A 21006-nucleotide genomic window follows, 5' to 3' on the forward strand; every position below is an offset into this window, starting at 1 on the left:
AGCCTGCAGATGTGGTCCTGAAAAGACATACAATCAAGCTAAGGGTGAGAATTCTAACCAGAGTCAGCTCTCCCAGATATGTCTACAGTGCCCAATAAAGAGAAAAATAAAATGTCTTTCGCATTTTCTTTGGAGATAACAAAGGAGTTGTTCAGCACTTCTAGAAGTATTTACTGTTTGTCCTGGCTGAAAACGGATAAGACATTCAGAAGGATTTTTAAGTAGCTCTGTGGTCAGAAATTGGCCAGGCTGAAAGCTGACATTCAGACCCTGATAGGAATTTTTCTAGGCCTCCTCCACTAAGCTAAAATGAAACTGTGTACACAAAGTAGAAGAGAAACCTTCTAAAAATGGGTGGAGCAACCTATGATGTCATTTAAGTTGAAACCCAATTCCTTTAGGAGTTCAAAACAACTGTCATTTTCTTACGAATCTTGGCAAAACCAGAAATGCTCCAGGAACTCTTAGAGCATTTCTTTAAGATAGCAACTTCAGGGAAGTAATTCTCATGAAAACAAACAGACAACAAAAAAAAAGTGGAAGAGGTGGTCATTTTGAACTTAGACAAATGAAAAATCTTTTACATGTCTTCTCCACAAATATTAGTAAATAGCTCTCGCCATCTGAACAGATAAGCTTAGCTTATTTCATCTACTGGAAAACATTGATCCAACTGCTTTTATAACTAGTAAGTTCTGTCTTCTAGTGTTTCATGGCAGTAATTTTAAAACAGAAGCTATAAGATCTCTGTTTTCATCTGTTTATATGTTTGTGTATGTGTATAATAAATGTGTAGTATTTTCTATCTTTGGATGGTAGAACCAAAATTAATTTGTAAAAGCACTGTACTTGGCTTGAAGAGAATTAAGCACTTATATGAATTAAGAAATCCTAAACGCTCAAAAATATGATGGAAACTAACCCAAATGCTTTTCAAGTTCACATGATCTGAGATAATCTTTGGTAAATAAAAATTAGTTCAAGTTTGTTGGGTTAATTAAAATAGATATGTCTTCAGCATTAAAATAATGCAGACATACTTTATTCCATTAAAGGTGGAACTTTTTGGCCAATTCTATACCCGGATTTCGTGGTCAAATAATTTCATGTAGTCTTTCTTACACAATCTGTCAGCGAGAAAAATAACTTGGGATGATAGCTGACTTTGTCTAATGTCTCATGAAATTTTTGTGGGTAGTCTAAACATAATTACTGAAAATAAGTGAATTTAATAGATATAAACAGGATAAAAGTTTTTAGGTGAACTTTTAAACTAGTTTCCACAAACCTTTTGGTTTACTGAAACCTTAAAGTTCTGCTAAATTGAATTAAATGATGGACAGTCATTGTGTACCTAGATCATTCCCAAATGATATAAAATACTGAAACATTAATTACTAAACACAGGCCATTTTACTTTTGCTTCCTTTCCCAGAAGAACTAAAAATACTTGGATTTATTAGTAAACACGTTTCATATCACAATGAAAAATTTACTGTGAGAAAGCATATGTTTCTAGAAATCATAAAAAAGTATCCATAAATTTGTCAAAGCACAGAATGCTAATATAACAGTTCACAATTTGTGTGTGTGTGTGTGTGTGTGTGCTAAATCGCTTCAGCACAACCCTAAGGACTGCAGCCTGCCAGACTCCTCTGTCCGTGGGATTCTACAGGCAAGAGTACTGGAATGGTTTGCCGTGCCCTCTTCCAGGGGATCTTCCCGACCCAGAGATTGAACCTGCATCTCTTATGTCTCCTGCATTGGCAGGCGGGTTCTTTACCACTAGCACCACCTGGGAAGCCTATATATACAATTAAAGCTACTAGTGACAGATTTTATTTTCTTGAGCTCCAAAATCACTGTAGATAAGACACTTGCTCCTTGGAAGAAAAGCTATGACAAACCTAGACAGCATATTAAAAAACAGCCACATCACTTTGCCAACAAATGTCCATATAGTCAAAGCTATGGTTTTTCCAGTAGTTATGTACAGACATGGGAGTTGGACAATAAAGAAAGTTGAGACCCAAAGAATTGATGCTTTCAAACTGTGGTGCTGGAGAAGACTCTTCGGAGTCCCTCAGACAAGCAAGGAGATCAAACCAGTCAATCCTAAAGGAAATCAACCCTGAATATTCACTGAAAGGACTGATGCTGAAGTTGAAGCTCCAATACTTTGGCCACCTGACACAAAGAGCCAACTCAGTGGAAAAGACCTTGATGCTAGGAAAGATTGAAAGCAAAAGGAGAAGAAAGTGGCAGAGGATGAGATAGTTAGATAGCATCACCAATTCAATGGACATAAGTCTGAGCCAACTCTGAGAGACAGTGTAGGACAGAGGAGCCTGGAGTGCTGCAGTCCATAGGGTTGCAAAGAGTCAGACATGACTTAGCAGTTGAATGATAACAATAAAAGCTACTAAAGATAATAAGGGAAATATCTTCATATGCAAGTAAAGTAGGAAACATGTTTTCTATAAAAGAAGGTTTAAGGAATGGAGGTGCATTTATGTTGAGGGAAAAGAAAGGAACTTTGTCCTGATTAGAGACTAGTTATTTCATAATGGGAAAGAGAAAAAAACACAGGACAAATTGTAGGTTTGTGGAAAAAGAATCTTGGGAAAAGAATTTTACATGTGGTCAGGCTGGCTAAGATCAAAATGAATTTATTTAAGTCAAGGAGTTTTAAGATCAAACGTAAGCTGGCACAATAGTAAACTTTGGTTTTCTCACTGTTGAAAGGACAAGTTGTTTGGGATTGTTAGTCTGCTCTTAGTAAGACATTGTAAACAAAACTGTTTCTTTACCTTTTAAGTGGTCTGCCTAGAAAACAAAGATTCTATGTTTTATCAAAATAATTTCCTGTGTTGTTTTTATCAGGTCTTTGATTACTTGAGTAAACCTAGTCTTCTTGCTATTAAAAAAGCAAAGTTTTGCTCAGAACTATGTACCCTCTTGTATTTGCCTTCAAAGTCTTTGTCGCTATGGTAAAATGGCTTATTTCATCATAGTGACCTATGATCCTTTTATGACCGATTGTTTTAAAATCTTTTTATATTTGTTTATAAACTTCCCCAAGTCAAATTCTAAATAAAGTGTTTTGATTTATAACTAACTTTAGGATTTCCCGGGGAGGGGGTCTCTGGGACTCTTTGTGACCCTGTGCTGTGCTGTGCACAGTGGCCCAGTTGTTCCCACTCTTTGTGACCCCATGGACTGTAGCCAACCAGGCTCCTCTGTCCATGGGGATTCCCCAGGCAAGAATTCTGGAGTGGGCTGCCATGCCCTCCTCCAGGGGCTCTTTCCAACGCAGTGACCAAACCCAGGTCTCCTGCATTGCAGGCACATTCTTTACCGTCTGAGTCTCCAGGGAGGCCCAAGAGTACTGGAGTAGGTAGCCTATCCCTTCTCCAGGGCAACTTCCCAACCCAGGAATCAAACCAGGGGCACTGCAGGTGGATTCTTTACCAGATGAGCTACCAGGAAAGCCCTGTGACCTCCATAAGTTAAACTAATTAGGCTTATTTGATATGTTTAATTACATGGGAGAGTGAAAGTGTTAGTCATTCAGTTGTGTCCAGCTCTTTGCGACCCCATGGACTGTAGCTCACCAGATTCCTCTGTCCATGGGGTTTTCCAGGCAAGAATATTGGAGTGGGTTACCAGTTCCTTCTCCAGGGGATCTTCCCTACCAAGGGATTAAACCTGGGTCTCCTGCATTGCAGACAGTTTCTTTACTGTCTGAGCCATCAGGTAAGCCCAATTACATAGGAAGCATTGTCAAATAAGAAGTAATATTAAACGTTCTTGATATTGTATTTCTATATGTTTATATGTGTTCCTGAAATTGAGCCAAATTCCTGGAAATCTAAGTTCTGGTCTAATGTAATCAGTCACAGTTGTATCTTAAAATGTATATGTCACAGAAATAACTGAATTTCCTTGTCAGTAACATTGTAATGAATTCTCATCAGATCTTTTTATCTTTTTTTAAAATGATTTTTAACCATGCCCTTTTTGAAGTCCTTCATCATGTACAGAGTTATGGTTTTACTGTGATGCTTTTGCAAAAATGTTCTTGCAAAAGTGCTTCATCTTAAAGGAGATTCATGAAAAGGATTTTGACAAGTACAGGTTTCCACTAACTTGAAGATCATAAAACTGAACTGAGTGAGAACTCCAGAACTAATGGAAAAACTGGATTCAAGCAAAACAAGTGTTAATTACGTGGAACTGAATGAACTGAGGAAGATGACTATAATGTTTTATGACTTTTTGTTTGAAACATTGATTCCTTAACATTTCATTTTCCCAAATATAAGGAAACCTTTCCTCTTCATCTGAACATGACATGCAGCAATTTGGTAAAAGATACCTTTGTAAACACAGATGAAGCATTTACTTTTTCTCCCTATCTGATCCCTTCCATAGTTAGAAAATCCTTGAGTATTCTTCCTCGGCAATAGAGTTAGTTATTTGCATAAGTTCAGTATGAATCTGTTCTCCTGGTAACAGGACACAATTGGAAACATTGGCTATATTACCAAGGTCTTGACTGCAATGTCATATTTGAGAGAGATATACATGGACTCAGATTTGACCAAAGCTTATATGGTCAGTCATTGTTTTCACTGCACTTACAGGCCAAGTTTAATGCAAACAAATTAGTTTTACTGTGATTATCTGTTTTTAATGGGGGAAATTGTAGAGAGAAAAATTATGTTTGTAACTATTAGATGTAGCTATTAGATTCTAGTTCTGTTAACTGTCTTTAGGCATATCAACTAGTCTGGATTCTAAACTCTTGTAGTTACCTCAAGTATCTTGCTACATTTCCAATTTTCTTCCCCTTTTGTAATTTGGAATCACTGAGGATATAGAATGCTCTTGAATCTCCTTGGAAGAGGTTATACCAGATCTTCCTAACTATAGCCAGACTTCAGGGATTTGAACCTTAGGAAGGCACTGCTGAAGAAGTCTTCAGCTGTGAGATCTTTAAGTCAGATTGACTGGGAAGAGAGGTAGCCAGCATAGCAGTAGCTTGATTCCTCTCAAGGTGCTTGAGCAAGATTTCATGCCTTAACATTAAACTCTTTCTTCTTCTTTTCCTTGTGCTGGTGTTTGCCTGGAAAGACAACACAGTTGTCCGCATCTCCTAGGCCATGGCTAAGAAGGGTATAGAGAATTTGGAACCACTTTTATTTCAGATTGCCTTGAGAACCCCATGAACAGTATGAAAAGGCAAAATGATAGGATACTGAAAGAGAAACTCCCCAGGTCAGTAGGTGCCCAATATGCTACTGGAGATCAGTGGAGAAATAACTCCAGAAAGAATGAAGGGATGGAGCCAAAGCAAAAACAATACCCAGCTGTGGATGTGACTGGTGATAGAAGCAAGGCCCAATGCTATAAAGAGCAATATTGCATAGGAACCTGGAATGTCAGGTCCATGAGTCAAGGCAAATAGGAAGTGGTCAAATAGGAGATGGCAAGAGTGAACGTCGACAGTCTAGGAATCAGCGAACTGAAATGGACTGGAATGGGTGAATTTAACTCAGATGACCATTTTATCTACTACTGTGGGCAGGAATCCCTTAGAAGACATGGAGTAGCCATCATGGTCAACAAAAGAGTCCGAAATGCAGTACTTGGATGCAATCTCAAAAACGACAGAATGGTCTCTTGGTTTTCCAAGGCAAACCATTCAAAATCACAGTAACCCAAGTCTATGCCCCAACCAGTAACACTGAAGAAGCTGAAGTTGAACAGTTCTATGAAGACCTACAAGACCTTTTAGAACTAACACCCAAAAAAGATGTCCTTTTCATTATAAGGGACTGCAGTGCAAAAGTAGGAAGTCAAGAAACACCTGGAATAACAGGCAAATTTGGCCTTGGAATGTGGAATGAAGCAGGGCAAAGGCTAATAGAGTTCTGCCAAGAGAACGCACTGGTCATAGCAAACACCCTCTTCCAACAACACAAGAGAAGACTCTACACATGGACATCACCAGATGGTCAACACCAAAATCAGATTGATTATATTCTTTGCAGCCAAAGATGGAGAAGCTCTATAGAGTCAGCAAAAACAAGACCAGGAGCTGACTGTGGCTCAGATCATGAACTCCTTAGTGCCAAATTCAGACTTAAATTGAAGAAAGTACGGAAAACCACTAGACCATTCAGGTATGACCTAAATCAAATCCCTTATGATTATACAGTGGAAGTGAGAAATAGATTTAAGGGACTAGATATGACAGACAGAGTGCCTGATGAACCATGGACGGAGGTTCGTGACATTGTACAGGAGACAGGGATCAAGACCATCCCCATGGGAAAGAAATGCAAAAAAGCAAAATGGCTGTCTGGGGAGGCCTTAGAAATAGCTGTGAAAAGAAGAGAAGCGAAAAGCGAAGGAGAAAAGGAAAGATATAAGCATCTGAATGCAGAGTTCCAAAGAATAGCAAGAAGAGATAAGAAAGCCTTCTTCAGCGATCAGTGCAAAGAAATAGAGGAAAACAACAGAATGGGAAAGACTAGAGATCTCTTCAAGAAAATTAGAGATACCAAGGGAACATTTCGTGCAAAGATGGGCTCAATAAAGGACAGAAATGGTATGGACCTAACAGAAGCAGAAGATATTAAGAAGAGGTGGCAAGAATACACAGAAGAACTGTACAAGAAAGATCTTCACGACCCAGATAATCACGATGGTGTGATCACTCATCTAGAGCCAGACATCCTGGAATGTGAAGTCAAGTGGGCCTTAGAAAGCATCACTATGAACAAAGCTAGTGGAGGTGATGGAATTCCAGTTGAGCTATTTCAAATCCTGAAAGATGATGCTGTGAAAGTGCTGCATTCAATATGCCAGCAAATTTGGAAAACTCAGCAGTGGCCACAGGACGGGAAACGGTCCGTTTTCATTCCAATCACAAAGAAAGGCAATGCCAAAGAATGCTCAAACTACCACACAATTGCGCTCATCTGACATGCTGGTAAAGTAATGCTCAAAATTCTGCAAGCCAGGCTTCAGCAATACGTGAACCGTGAACTTCCTGATGTTCAGGCTGGTTTTAGAAAAGGCAAAGGAACCAGAGATCAAATTGCCAACATCCACTGGATCATGGAAAAAGCGAGAGAGTCCCCTACATTAGCGGGTGGATTCTTTACCACTGAGCCACCTGGGAAGCCCGAGGTTATCTAACCATGCCTCTGACTGTCCACAATTAAACTGAGACACCTCACCAGTCAACTCCCCTGAATTTTACATTCTCAAGTTAGAAAGGACCTACGAGGCATTTTTTGTGATTCAGAATTCTCTTCCTTTGGCAGGTCCCTACTACCTTAGTTAAAGAGTAGATGTAAATGAGGCCATGATCAGGAATCTCTCCTTAACTCTTGAAAGTATTGTGGAGTCTACTGCTAAAGAAATAGCTCCCCAACAACAGTCCTTAGACTTTCTTTCTGAAGTTGCTCTTGATAACAGGATAGCCTTTGTTTATCTTTTAGCTGGACAAGGAGGTATCTGTTCTGTGGCCAGTACCACCTGCTGCACCTGAATTAACACTTCTGGGGAAGTTGAAACTCATTTACATACAAACACTAAGCAAGCCAGTTGGCTGAAAGGGTGACTCCTTCATCCTGTCCTTTCTTTGAGTTACTTGATTTTCACTGGTTTAGTCTTGGGAATTATGGCTCTGAGGTACACTCCAGACATTGGGAATTATCCTACTAACAATAGTCACGGTAGTCTATCATGTCATACTGTTTCAAAACTCTGAAATGCATGTTTGTAGCCATTAACCACTAAGTAAACGGAGATAAGACTGGAATGCCAGAAAATGAATGAAGAAAGTGACCAACTAAAAAATTGTGAGCCTGAAGTCATGACCTATTGGATACCACAGAGGTTCAGCCAAAAAAAAAATCATGAGCTGTGAATACCACACAGAGGATCAATAAAAGCTGCAAGAACTATGGAGCAGTAGCCAAGAGTAGCACTAATGCCTTATATATATTTTGGTCACATCCCTTGCAGATACAAGGTATTGGCTGGTTAAAATTCACTGAGTTTGACTTGTGTTATGTATGGAAGGCGAGGAGGGGCTCTCTGGCTTGGGTGAGTGGGAAGATAAAAGTAAGGACCTCGCAGGTCTCGGGGGAGAGCCTCAGTGAGTTCATTCATTGACATATGGAATTTAAAGCAGTGAGACGATTGGATAGTGATGTCCAGGAGGCAACTAGAGATGTAGACCTTGAGAGAAAAGCTCAGAACTGGGAAGATTTTCAGATGACCTGTGACGTTATACCACTAGATGGAGAAACCGGAGACTGAATTAAGTTACCAAGAGAGAGTAGAAAGAGGGTCAAAAGACCCTCAAGGGTGAATCCTTGGGGCTTATATTGGGAAAAGGGAGAGAATGACTCTGCAACAGAAGCAATTCATTAAACTATACTATCACCTTAACAACTGTGGATAGGAGCTAAAAAATTAGATAGTATGTCCCAGCTAGAGTTGAGACCAGCAGGATTGGCTGCAGTGGGAAGGTAGGAATGATGGAACCAGGAGTGCTGGCCAAAGCTTTGCTGGAATGTCTCCCTATGGATTGCAGGCTTAGAAAGGGCTTTCCAGGGTTGGTTTTATAGGGCTTCCATAACTAAGTACCACAAGCTGGGTGGTTTAAGACAATAAGAAATGAATGCTCCTCCAGTTCTGGAGGTTAGAAGTCAAGGTGTTTGCAAGGTTGGTTCCTTCTAAGGACTGTGTGCCTCTTTCCTAGCTTCCGGTGATGGTTGACATTCCTAAGTGTTCTTAGCTGTCGATACAGCTCTCCAATCTCTGCCTCCATTTTCACATGGTGTTCTCCATGTTTCTCTGTGTGTTGGCATGGCCTTCTTCTTGTAAGAGCACCAGTCATGTTGGATTAATGGCCTTATCTTAATTGGTTACTCCCGCAATGACCCTGTTTATGGATAAGGACACATTCAGGGGTACTACGGGTTAAGACTTTACCATTTCTCTTTGAGGGGACACAATTCAACCAGTGAAAGGCCTGATGACGAGAAAGAAAGTGGTGTAGGTAGGGGGAGGAGGAGAGAGATGGGATCTGGTCAGCGTGGCAGAGATGCAAGTGGAATTTTTGAACAATGGGGAATGGTGGAAATGCTTTTTACCGCAAATGAGTCTGAATTTGGGATAACTATTGGTTTGAACACATTTAATTACACCTCTACCTTTAGAATAGCACTTTTTTTTCCATCGGGAATTGGCTTGGATATGTGAATTAGGTGGTTTACTAAAGCTGTAGTGTAGATGGACCCAGTCCTCTGCAGAGACTTGGGGTGATAATCTTGTTGGAAGTGCAAGGCTAAGGGACTTGCCCTAAGCCAGTGTTTATGGCAAGCCCATCATGTTTATATGGTCTGTTGTTATTTGGGATGACCTCCCAAATAGGGGAACTGTTGAAGGTAAGGGAGGTCAGACTCCTAACCAACTTTTGGACATCCATCCATCTCTGGTTTATCCTTTCATCCTGCTGACCTTCCCAGATCTGTTGTAACTATAGTAACCTAAATGTGTTAGCTGGAAATGGAACGGAGACTACAGGATTTCCATGCTCTCAGACTCACTTACTGGCTCATGCTTATCAGCAGAGAGAGCGGCAGTGGTGGTGGTGGTTTAGTTGCTAAGTCATGTCTGACTCTTCCGACCCCATGGACTGTAGCCTGCCAGGCTCCTCTGTCCATGGGATTCTCCAGACAAGAATACTGGAGTGGGTTGCCATGCCTTCCTCCAGGGGATCTTCCAGACCCAGGAATCAAACCCTGGTCTCCTGCACTGCAGGCAGATTCTTTACCAACTGAGCTACGAGGGAAGCCCAGAGAGAGCAGAGTCTAAGTTAACTTTTCTAGTATGGCAGTTCAAGCATTTGGGGCAGCCTCTAGTGGCAGCGATCTTACACAATGATGGCACAAGCTTTTACTGCCCTTGCTGCTAAATCGCTTCAGTCGTGTCCGACTCTGTGCGACCCCATAGACGGCAGCCCACCAGGCTCCCTCGTCCCTGGGATTCTCTAGGCAAGAACACTGGAGTGGGTTGCCATTTCCTTCTCCATTGCATGAAAGTGAAAAGTCAAAGTGAAATTGCTCAGTCGTGTCCGACTCTTCGCGGCCCCATGGACTGCAGCCCACCAGGCTCCTCCGTCCATGGGATTGTCCAGGCAAGAGCACTGGAGTGGGGTGCCATTGCCTTCTCCTTACTGCCCTTAAAAGAGTAAATAAGAAGCTGCACATGACATAGCACAACCTGTGTTACAAGAAAGATTTTGCAACAACTCACAGAAACAAGGTATATATTAAGTATAGTAGAATGGTTGCTTCTAAGAAAAGGGAGGAGGGTGGGAAGAGGCCCAAACGAAATGAGAGCATTGACTGACTGATTGATAAAACCAGAGAGGGCCATTAGAGAGACCGATGAGGAGAGCAAACTATAGATTAAGGAGTGCAATTAATATAACCTCCTGCACCAGAAGTTTTAAAAAACAAGCAAAAAAGCCCCAGAATATGTGGGTCAGAACAGCGACTCCACCATTCACTAGCTTTTTGGAGGTTAACTAATCTCTCTCTCCTTCAGTTCATCATCTGTAAAATGGAGATAGGATTAGTACCTACCTCAGGAGATTGTCCTGACAATGATGTGAATCTGAATATATAAAGTGCTTAGAAGAGCAACTGGCACAGAGTGCACACTCAACCCTATGGCTGAGTAAATTATACAAAATAATCCATATAAAGTGCTTAGCACAGCACCTCGCCCACAGGATTCAATTCATGTTAGTTAACTGCTATTGTCACAGGCATCGTTGCTATCACCATTTTTTTTTACATGGCCAACACCATGCCTTAAATGAGAACCAGGCAAGGGGGCGAGAGGACTGTTGCGCACAATTGAAAGACAATGCTTTCTACTATGCCGGCTCCACCTGCATCATTCTTTTTGCGTAATCTTAAACAAGTCGCTTCACTTCCTGCAGGGTCGGTTTCCTCAAGTAAGCCTCCTACACCTGTCGTCAGCATTAAATCTCACTCTTGGCACATCATTCCTTTGGAAGCTCTAGTTTTGGAACCCAGCACTTTGTCTGTGTTAGCTGCTGTGACAGGACCCAAAGCAATGGCAGGGGCCTGATCCTCAGGGAAATCACATAGTTCCTGTGACATTGCCCTGACCCACTAGGCATGCCACACCCTCTAACACAAGTCCCATCAGTGCAACCTACTTGTGCACCAAATGTGGGCTCATTGGGAACTTCTGGTGCCCCGTAGAAGCAGAAGCCCAACCAAAATGGGGTAATCTGTGTTACGCATCATTGTCTCAGGGACTCTACTTGTCTTGTTCTGACTTTTCAAAAAAAAATTTTATTTTTGGCCGCAGTGGGTCTTTGTTGCTCGCTCTAGTTGCTCTAGTGCTTTCTCTAGTTGCAGCAAGCAGGGGCTACTCTTCCTTGCGGTGCACAGGTTTCTCATTGCAGTGGCTTTCTTGTTGTGGACCAAAGGCTCTAGGCACACGGGCCTCAGTAGCTGCAGTTCACAGGCTCGGCAGCTATGGCTCATGGTGCTCCGAGGCATGTGGAATCTTCCCAGATCAGGGATTGAACATGTGTCCCCAGGCGGATTTTTATCCACTGCACCACCAGGGAAGTCCCTGCTCTGACTTTTTATCTTCTGTTTTGTGTCAGAGTTACCAAGAACTTGCTTTGTTGTGCTATTTCACAGCTATTCTCTCGTTTAGTCCTTGTAACAGCCCTGTGAGGGAAGAACTGCTCCCCTCATAGTTCTGGGAATGAGGAAACGGAGGCACGGGGGTGTAGAGTCATTTGCCCCAGGTTACATAAGGAGTAAGTGTCTAAGCCAGTGACTGAACACGCACAGCCTGACAGCAGAACTTTTGCTGCTAAGCCAGCTCTTGGATATTCCCAGGGAGTTTGGCAGTTTGGATTGAAAGGAAAATTGGATATACTCTTGATCTCAAAATTTTGCCCTAATGAACTTATCTGATAGATCTGTTTGACTGGCTGTTTGAATGATTATGATGGCAAAAAAAAAAAAAAAAAAAAGACAACTAAACGTCCATTTATAGAAAACTGGTTAAGTAATTTACAGTACATAGTTGCAGTGGGATGACACAGTCTCATGAAAAAGAATAATGCAGATTTATATTATAGATTTATATTTCATGTGAACTTCAGGAGTTGGTGATGGACAGGGAGGCTTGGCTTGCTGCGTGCGATTCATGGGGTCGCAAAGAGTCGGACACGACTGAGTGACTGAACTGAACTGAACTGAACTGAACATGAAACTAGCCCCAAAATAGGGCTTCCCTCATGGCTGAGTCAATAAAGAATCTGCCTACAATTCAGCAGACTCAGGTTGGTTCCTGGATCGGGAATATCCCCTGGAGAAGGAAATGGCAACCTACTTCAGTATTCTTGCCTGGAGAATCCCACGGAGAGAGGAACCTGGCAGGCTACAGTCCATGGGGTTGCAAGAGTTGGACGAGACTGAGTGACTAAATCACCACCACCATCCCCAAGATACAGTCTTAAGTAAAAAAAGTTTGCATGAGTATGTATATTTAAAAAAGACTGTAGAAACAGTGTGTATAGCATGCTATCATTAATACTTTTTAAAAAGAGATGGACACACACACTGACATAGTTTTGTCTACAAAAAAGATGCCTCTAGAGGTATATAAAAGAAAGTTGAACTAGTGCTTATCTCTGATGGGCAGAACAGGAGAATTGGAGATCTGGGAGAGGCAAAATTACTTCTCATCCTTTTGCACAACTCTGTATTTCAAATCATAAGTGTGTATTGCCTTTTCAAAAAATATTTTTAAAGAGATGGAGTAAGAAAGGAAGAAAGACTTGTGGGAGGCATGGAGGTTTCAGACCCTCCTCCAATGTTCCAGTTCACCCCTGGGTTTCTGGGGAGCGATGGTTTAGCACTGCAGGTTAGCGTTGCTTGAGTGCTTCCTTGTGGCCACTTTCAAACTAAGGGCTTGGTACAATACCTTATTTCACTTACACCTCACAATTGTCTACCAGGCCCTGCTATTTCACCTCTTTCTTATAGAGATTCCTCACAGATCCAACCCAACTGCATCCTCCAGAGGTAACAAACATCTAGAAAAGGCCTCCCTGCCACTAGCCCATCGCCATTCCATTAGGCTATTCCGAATGCTGAGGGTCTCCTAGACCAGCGGTTCACAAAATGTTGTCTCCAAGTGGCAGCATCATTATCATCTGGGAACTTGTTAGAAATACAGATTCTCAGGCCACACCACAGACCAACTGAATCACAAATTCTGTGAGGGGAACCCAGTGGATATGGTTTAATAAGTCTTCCAGGTGATTCTGATATGTGTTTAAATTTTAGAACTGTGGTCCTAGGCCAGTGTCTTTGCCTGGGAAACATTAAACATTTAAATATTAAACACTAAAAATATCAGTGTCTGAATCTCACCTCACCTTGGAGATTCTGATTTAATTGCTTTTGGATGAGGCCTGGGCACAAGTGTCTCAGTGCTCCCCAGGCGATTGACCTAGACCTTTGGTAACAGCCATTTGCGTCTGGGAATGACGAATGGCCCACTGACAGCATGAAATCAAGCTGCAGGGACTAACACATATGTAAGAGTGTCACAATGTCCCAATTTTAAGTCCTGTCCCCTTCCCTGCACCTAAGCCAGGAGGCAGAACCATGGATGAGCAATGCTCCTTGTCTAAGCAGGTATGAGCTTATCAGGTTGAGCACTTTAGTAGTGTGACTTAGTTTAAGCCTACAAATTCCGTGAACATTGAGAAGAAGCAGGAGAGAAAATATTATATTATCTGCAAAATAATTTAATAGAGAAAATGAGATCTGTAGATGGCACAGTGTCTGGGGCTTAAATATTCTGTACTGAAGATCACATCATATCACATAGCACATCTCTGACAAAATAGGGGTCCAATCAGCATTTGTCTAGTCAGTGGATCCACTAATCAGTAAATGAATGAATGGATGTCACTGAAGGAGAAGCCGATTCTGTCTTTGACATCCACGGCCCACCTTACTACCAACTGCTGTTCTTGGAGTGAAGTGTCGGGAGGGAGAATCCATTGACAATAACTGTGCTAAGACAGGTGCTAGAGCTGAATGTCACTCTAAGCAGACTGGAAACCCCAGTGGGGGTGAGAAGGGTGAAGCAGGCGTGGTGGTCATTAGAGCTGGCAAGTAAATATTTCCAGGTTTCCTCCCCAGAATACAGTAGAATGGCACTACTCTACCCCTCAGAGTTCTCTATGGCCATGTGACTTGATTGCCTCACTGAAGCAGAAGTTTTGCATTTTGCTTCTACACAAAAGTTTTAAGAGCCAGTGTGAGATTTGTCCTCCTTCTCTGTAGGATGACCAGCCTTCCTGGTTGCCTGAGATTGAGGAGTTTTCCAAGGAGTTGGATTTTCAGTGCTAAAACTGGGACACCTCCAGGCATCAATGTTTCAAGTAGTGATCATTCCATCAGCTTGAGTCCAGGAATGAGGTCAGTCCATCAAACAAGAGACTCAGAGCATTGAAATAACTTGCCTGGGGACACAGTGAGATCAGAGATGGATTACAGACCTTGTCTGTCTGACTTCAGAAACCACAGTCATACACCACCTGGGTGTAGATAGTCTTTATTACATGTATCTTTTTATTTTTAAATCCCTGGGTCAGGAAAATCCCCTGGAGAAAATAATGGCAACCCACTCCAGTATTCTTACCTGGAGAATTCCACAGACAGAAGAGCCTGGTGGGCTACAGTCCTTGGGCTCACAAAGAGTCAGACACGACTGAGCAGCTAACATACACACGCATACACATAGTTGCTTTATAATATTGTGTTAGTTTCTGCTGTGCAAAGAAGTGAATCAGCTACATGTATACAGAAATCCCCTCCCTCTTGGAACTTTCTCCCACCCCTTCTCAAATCCTATCTCTCTAGGTCTCTGCAGAGTACTGAGCTGAGCTCCCTGTGATACACAGCAGCTTCCCACTAGCTACCTATTTTACACATGGTAGTACTTTTCACTTTCATGCATTGGAGAAGGAAATGGCAGCCCACTCCAGTGTTCTTGCCTGGAGAATCCCAGGGATGGGGGAGCCTGGTGGGCTGCCGTCTATGGAGTCGCACAGAGTCAGACACGACTGAAGTGACTTAGCAGCAGCAGCAGCAGCAGCAGTGTATATATGTCAGCCCCAATCTCCCGCGTGTACCCATCCCCACCCCATGTCCACACATCTGTTCTCTATGACTGTCTCTATTCCTGCCCTGCAAATAGGTTCATCTGTACCATTTTTCCAGATTCCACATGTATAAGTATACAATATATATTTTTATCTTTCTAACTTACATCACTCTGTATGACAGTCTCTTAGGCCCACCCACATCTCTACAAATGACCCAGTTTCACTCTTTTTAACAGCTGGGTAATATTCCACTGTATATATGCACCACATTTTCTTTATTCATTCATCCGTTGATGGACATTTAGGTTGCTTCTATGTGTTGGCTGTTGTAAATAGTGCTGCAGTGAGCATTGGGGTGCACGTGTCTTTTTGAATTATGGTTTTCTCAGGGTGTATACCCAGTAGTGGGATTGCTGGGTCATGATAGTACTTCTATTTTTAGTGTTTTAAGGAACCTCCATACTGTTCTCCATAGTGGCTGTATCAACTTATATTCCCACCACCAGTGTAGGAGGGTTCCCTTTTCTCTTCACCCTCTGCAGCATTTATTGTTTGTTGCTTTCTTGATGATGGCCATTCTGACTGGTGTGAAGTGATACCTCATTGTAGTTTTGATTTGCATTTCTCTAATAACTAGTGAAACAACAAAGGATTAATCTCCAAAATAATAGAAACAGCTTGTGTAGCTCAGTGTCAAAAAACAAAAAACCCAATCAAATAATGAGCAGAAGACCTAAACAGGTATTTCTTCAAGGGAGACATACAGATAGCCAAGAGGCACATGAAAAGATGCTCAACAGTGAAAGTGAAGTCGCTCAGTCATGTCCAACTCTTTGTGACCCCATGGACTGTAGCCTACCAGGCTTCTCTGTCCATGGAATTTTCCAGGCAAGAGTACTGGAGTGGGTTGCCATTGCCTTCTCCCAGGGGATCTTCCCGACCCAGGGATCCAAGCCGGGTCTCCCACATTGTAGGCAGATGCTTTACCCTCTGAACCATCAGGGAAGCCCAATAACTAGTGAGTTGAGCATCTTTTCATGTGCCTCTTGGCTATCTGTATGTCTCCCTTGAAGGAATACTTGTTTAGGTCTTCTGGTCATTATTTGATTGGGTTGTTGGGTTTTTGACACTGAGCTGCACAAGCTGTTTCTATTATTTTGGAGATTAATCCTTTGTTGTTTCATTTGTAAATCTCTTCTCTCATTCTGAGGGCTGTCTTTTCATCTTGTATATGGTTTCCTTTGCTATGCAAAATCTTTAAAGCTTAATTAGGTCCCAATTGTTTATTTTTGCTTTCATTTTCATACTCTTGGAAATGGGTCAAAAAAGCTCTTGCTGTGATTTATGCCAAAGAGTGTTGTTCTTATGTTTTCCTCTAAGAGTTTATAGTGTCCAGTCTTACATTTAGGTCTTTAATCCAGTTTGAGTTTATTTTTGTGTATGGTCTTAGGGAGTGTTGTAATTTCATTCTTTTACATGTAGCTGTCCAGTTTTCCGAGCACCATTTATTGAAAAGACTGTTTTTTTCTCCATTGTGTATTCTTGCCTCCTTTGTCATAGACTAGGAGACCATAGGTGTCTGGGTTTATCTCTGGATTTTCTTTTTTATTTTGTTTACAACTGTGGAAACTCTGGTCTACAAAAGTAAGTGAGAACACCAATTTACCCAAATTCATTGAATGACACTCATTCTACAAACATTTATTGTATTGTATGAGATTAAAGGCCCTGGGATGAGATGTTATGGGTTACACAAAGATGAAGAAATGCTATCTATGATTTCTTCCCTCAAGAAATATACAGTGTTGGAAGGAGATAGACATGTACATAACTCACTATATCCCAAGGCAGATGCTGAGAGATGTTATTAAAACATTTCGTATACCTTTCTGTATTTAACAAATTTACCACAAGAAGTGCATATTATTTTTTTAAGTGTTTATTATAGAAAGCAAAAATTAAAAACAGTTAAAATATCTTTGGGGCTTCCCAGATGCCACTATTGTGCCTGCCAAAGCAGGAGACATAAGAGATGCGGGTTTGATCCCTGGGTTGGGAAGATCTCCTGGAGGAGGGCATGGCAACCCTCTCCAGTATTCTTGCAGGGAGAATCCCAGGACAGAGGGGCCTGGCGGGCTATGGTCCAAAGCGTCGCAGAGTCCAACACAACTGAAGTGACTTAGCTCGCACGCATGCAAAGTATCTTTACTCTTCAGGTTACCAATTCATAGTTGATCAGTAATAATAACAATAATACCTAGAAAAAGTGTATTAATGCTTTCTTTTTCTGAAGATCAGTACCATTTATTCAAAGATGATGATACAGCTGCACTTACCTCCCTTCAATAGGACAGGAGCTTTGAGATTTCCTTCAATTATGCTGACTAATTTCCCATTGTATTCATGGTTCCTCATTCACCCTGTGTGACCAATGGCCCAAGTCTACATGCCCACTGGGCAGAATTTTCTGACATGGGTCAAAGCCAACTAACTGGTCCAAAGGATTATAGTCTTTGTTAAGGAATGAAGGACCCAGCCCTCCCTAAAGATCCTTCCCACTGGTAAAAGGCATTAGAAGAAAGCCTTATCAAAAAAGGAGGTGGCAGTCAGGCCTGAGACAGAGGAAATTTGGAGCCCAGGACCTTCCAAGATAACGGGGCTCTCTTGTCAGCCCTGGACAAAGAGAGTGTGGTTTCTGGGGAAAGTATCACTGTCCCACTGTCTACTGTGGGACATTCTCCAGGGCTGCAGTGAAATTTTAGTCTCTGAGTACAGTTAATAGTACCTCCTGCTTTGGTGACTTGAGCACCAAAGTCACCAAAGTTAAGTTAAGCTGCAAATGTGTGCATGCTAGGAGTGTTTGGAGAATGGAGATAACAATAAGCAAACAAATAAAACCTACTGCTTTGAGATGTTTTATAACAGCTGTGCTCCCTATAGGACAGATTTCCTCCTTGTCTGGATCCAAGAGCATCTCCTGGGTCCTCCTGGTTAGAATGCTAAACGTCCTTTCATCTTAAAAACCCATCAGCTTTGACATTTGGCCTCAACAGTTGCCCCCAAGGGAGAAGAGAGTGCGTTAAAGATTGTCACTAGGTCTACAAGCACTGGCCACGACTTCTGTCACATCCTACTGGCAGAATCCAACCACAGGGTCCCATCCTAACTTCAGGGCAGCCGGGAAACATTGTCTTTTGTGTGCCAGAAAGAGAAGATGAAATTGATGACTATCTAGCCAGTCTTTCCTGCAAGTTTCTCCAAGTTGGGTTATATACTATTTTTCTTCTAATTGTGCTTTGCACGTGATACCATTTAGTCTGCCTCCTTGCTTGGCACTGTATGCTATGACACCTCTGGGCAGCATCCTGTTTCTCACAATGGCACTGTGAGTGGTCAGGACAGGTGTTATTATACATGTTTTATAGACTGAGGACCTCAAGAGCCAGAATAGTCACATGACTTGTCCAAAGTATATACTACTTGAGGACAGAAGGGGAAGAGGGTGACAGAGGATGAAATGGTTGGATGGCATCGTCAACTCAATGGACATGAGTTTGAGTAAGCTCCAGGAGATAGTGAAGGACAGGGAAGCCTGGCATGCTACAGTCCACGTGGTCGCAAAGGGTTAGATACGACTGAGGGACTGAACAACACCGGGGACAGAGCTCGCTCTCAGGTCAGCAGTCTCTCCTCTACACCATCCCATCTACCCCAGCAGCTCACACTAGATGAGGCACAGGATTAAGTGGGCAGAAAATACATTTTAATTTTACTATAAATCAGCCTAATTTATTCTTTAAGCCCCTGCTCTCTCTTGGAAGGTGTCAGCAATGAGTCCCATCATTTTAGTATCTCTCCATCTTTGAAGGCGTGTCTAGGTTTGGGTTGGGACGTGACGGGGTGCAGGGGTTAGTGCCAAGGTACTGGGGGATCTATTTGCTCCTCAAGTCAGCTACAGTTCCTGCTAGTCTCCCTACTAATAAAGAAGCATCTGCGCCTCCTTCCTGTCCACACAGCTCATGCATGCCCAGCAGCTCCCTGCTACTTTGGGGTCACTCCAGGATCTGGGAAGCTTTGTAAGCCCACACCCCATAGCTGATATCTCCCCAGGCTTGTGCCTTTCTGAGGAAAGAGGGGAAGGGAGGAGGGAAGGACCCACCAGGCCTTTGCCGTCTCACTTTTCATCCATCTCTCCTCCCACCCAGCGAAGGGAAGTGTTTCTCATCTTCCAGAGAAACCCCACTCTCCCCAGGCCTTTTTCTTCTGAATCACTTTGGCTGCACGCCTGATCCTCTCCAGTCCTCTGAGGGCTTTTATAACACAAAGCATAACTCAGAGAAGTTTTCCATCCTTATTTTGCTTTTTAATGCTGTCACATCATGCTCTTACCTTGAGGCAATGAAACAAAGGGCCTGCTGTCCAAGCCATGAGGTGGGGACAGGGGAATACCAAGAAAGAAACCACTTCACTATCACATGTGTATCACGTGTAACTTCACCAGGTCCTTGTGAGGTGAAGTCTCTGTGTCATTTTCCTGAAACTAACAGTGAGGGGAAGAGGCACTGATGAAAGCTGTTACATTTGGGAACTAGCAGGTTAAACCCCTTCCTGCCCGACTGGTCTTTAAATGTACCATTTCCCTTCCTCTACCTCATCCCCTACGAATCCACCCTCAAAAGATTGATCCAGCGATCTTAGTGATCAAGTTTTCACTTAAGAATTGAGGACCTGGTCTTCTCAGAGTAAGACCTACAGCTGGGTTGTCTAGATGATTCTCTAGCCTTCTAAGTGTGGAAAAGGTGATGCGTTTCTCTGTGTGTTTAAATGTTTATCACTTCACTTCCCCTACCTCAGTTATGAGCACGCACCCTAGAGTAAATCTGTCCTCCTCTCGGGAGGACATTTCACTGCACAGTATGTCCAGTATGATGAAGCGAAAGGAAGCATGAAGATGACTTAAGTGGAAGGATCACTTGTAAGAGCTGCAAAAGTCAGATCAACTGGCAGGCAAAGAAATGCTGCCTGAAAGCAAAGCATCATTTGAAAAAAAAAATCTGACTTGTACCAAATCTTATTTGCAAAGTGGATTTTAAAATCATTTCAAAACACACGAGGCTTTCAAAAGATGTTTGTTTTAGAGTACACTTGGCTTCTGGTCAAAAGCTGAAGTTTCGGTGATGCACAGTAACAATTGTAGTATAATTACTGGCTACAGAATACCAGGTGCCCGACCAAGCCTTTTCTACCCACTTAAGAGAGCTACGCCAAGCCAAAATACCCTGCCAAGCCATACCCAGAAGTTCCAGAGCTCAGCCTTTGTCACCAAGAAACAATTAATTCACAGAGCAAAGCCATTATTGGGCACAACCAGGTGTTCTGGTGTGAACACCTTTTGTTAACACATGTTGAGAATTTGAACTTTCTCACAGTTAAGAGGCCTGCTTGAGAGAGAATTTAAACCAAGCCAGGCACAAGGTTGTTTTGTGTTTTAGATTTGTGATTTTGTGTCTATGGGATCAAGACAGTAGGGAAATGCTGGCTTTGGAAGCCAGAGTCTCCCCCAGCTGTCATTTGACCTCAGGATTGTAGTGTTCTTTATTCTTGTGTGAAGAGATTGCTTTACATCAAGGGAATGAACTCGGAAAAAAAAAAAAAAATCAGATAAAACACAGGAGTGGTATAGGGAAGGAACATATTAAGAGACCTAGGGATGCACTTCCTCATTATATGTA

The 21006-nt window shown here is 42.2% G+C and overlaps 1 protein-coding gene and 1 pseudogene across 2 annotated transcripts in view; one reads left to right on the top strand and one right to left on the bottom strand.

Annotated features, from left to right (window-relative positions):
* LOC121818696 (uncharacterized) overlaps window positions 1-21006 on the top strand; it is a 125739-nt gene that overhangs the window by 93918 nt on the left and 10815 nt on the right. Inside the window, exon 5 of one of the 2 annotated variants that reach the window (XM_060409733.1) lies at window positions 1622-21006. This exon is cut by the window's right edge and continues 10815 nt beyond it. In XM_060409733.1, coding sequence (XP_060265716.1) covers window positions 5656-6993 — 1338 coding nt within the window. In that variant the 5' untranslated portion in view covers window positions 1622-5655 and the 3' untranslated portion in view covers window positions 6994-21006. The other variant, XM_060409734.1, reaches the window with a different exon arrangement.
* The window catches only part of LOC132659200 (protein tyrosine phosphatase type IVA 1-like), a 24136-nt pseudogene continuing 23516 nt past the window's right edge, over window positions 20387-21006 (bottom strand).

This window comes from Ovis aries, chromosome 2 (assembly GCF_016772045.2).
Source record: "Ovis aries strain OAR_USU_Benz2616 breed Rambouillet chromosome 2, ARS-UI_Ramb_v3.0, whole genome shotgun sequence".
Classification (NCBI taxonomy): domain Eukaryota; kingdom Metazoa; phylum Chordata; class Mammalia; order Artiodactyla; family Bovidae; genus Ovis; species Ovis aries.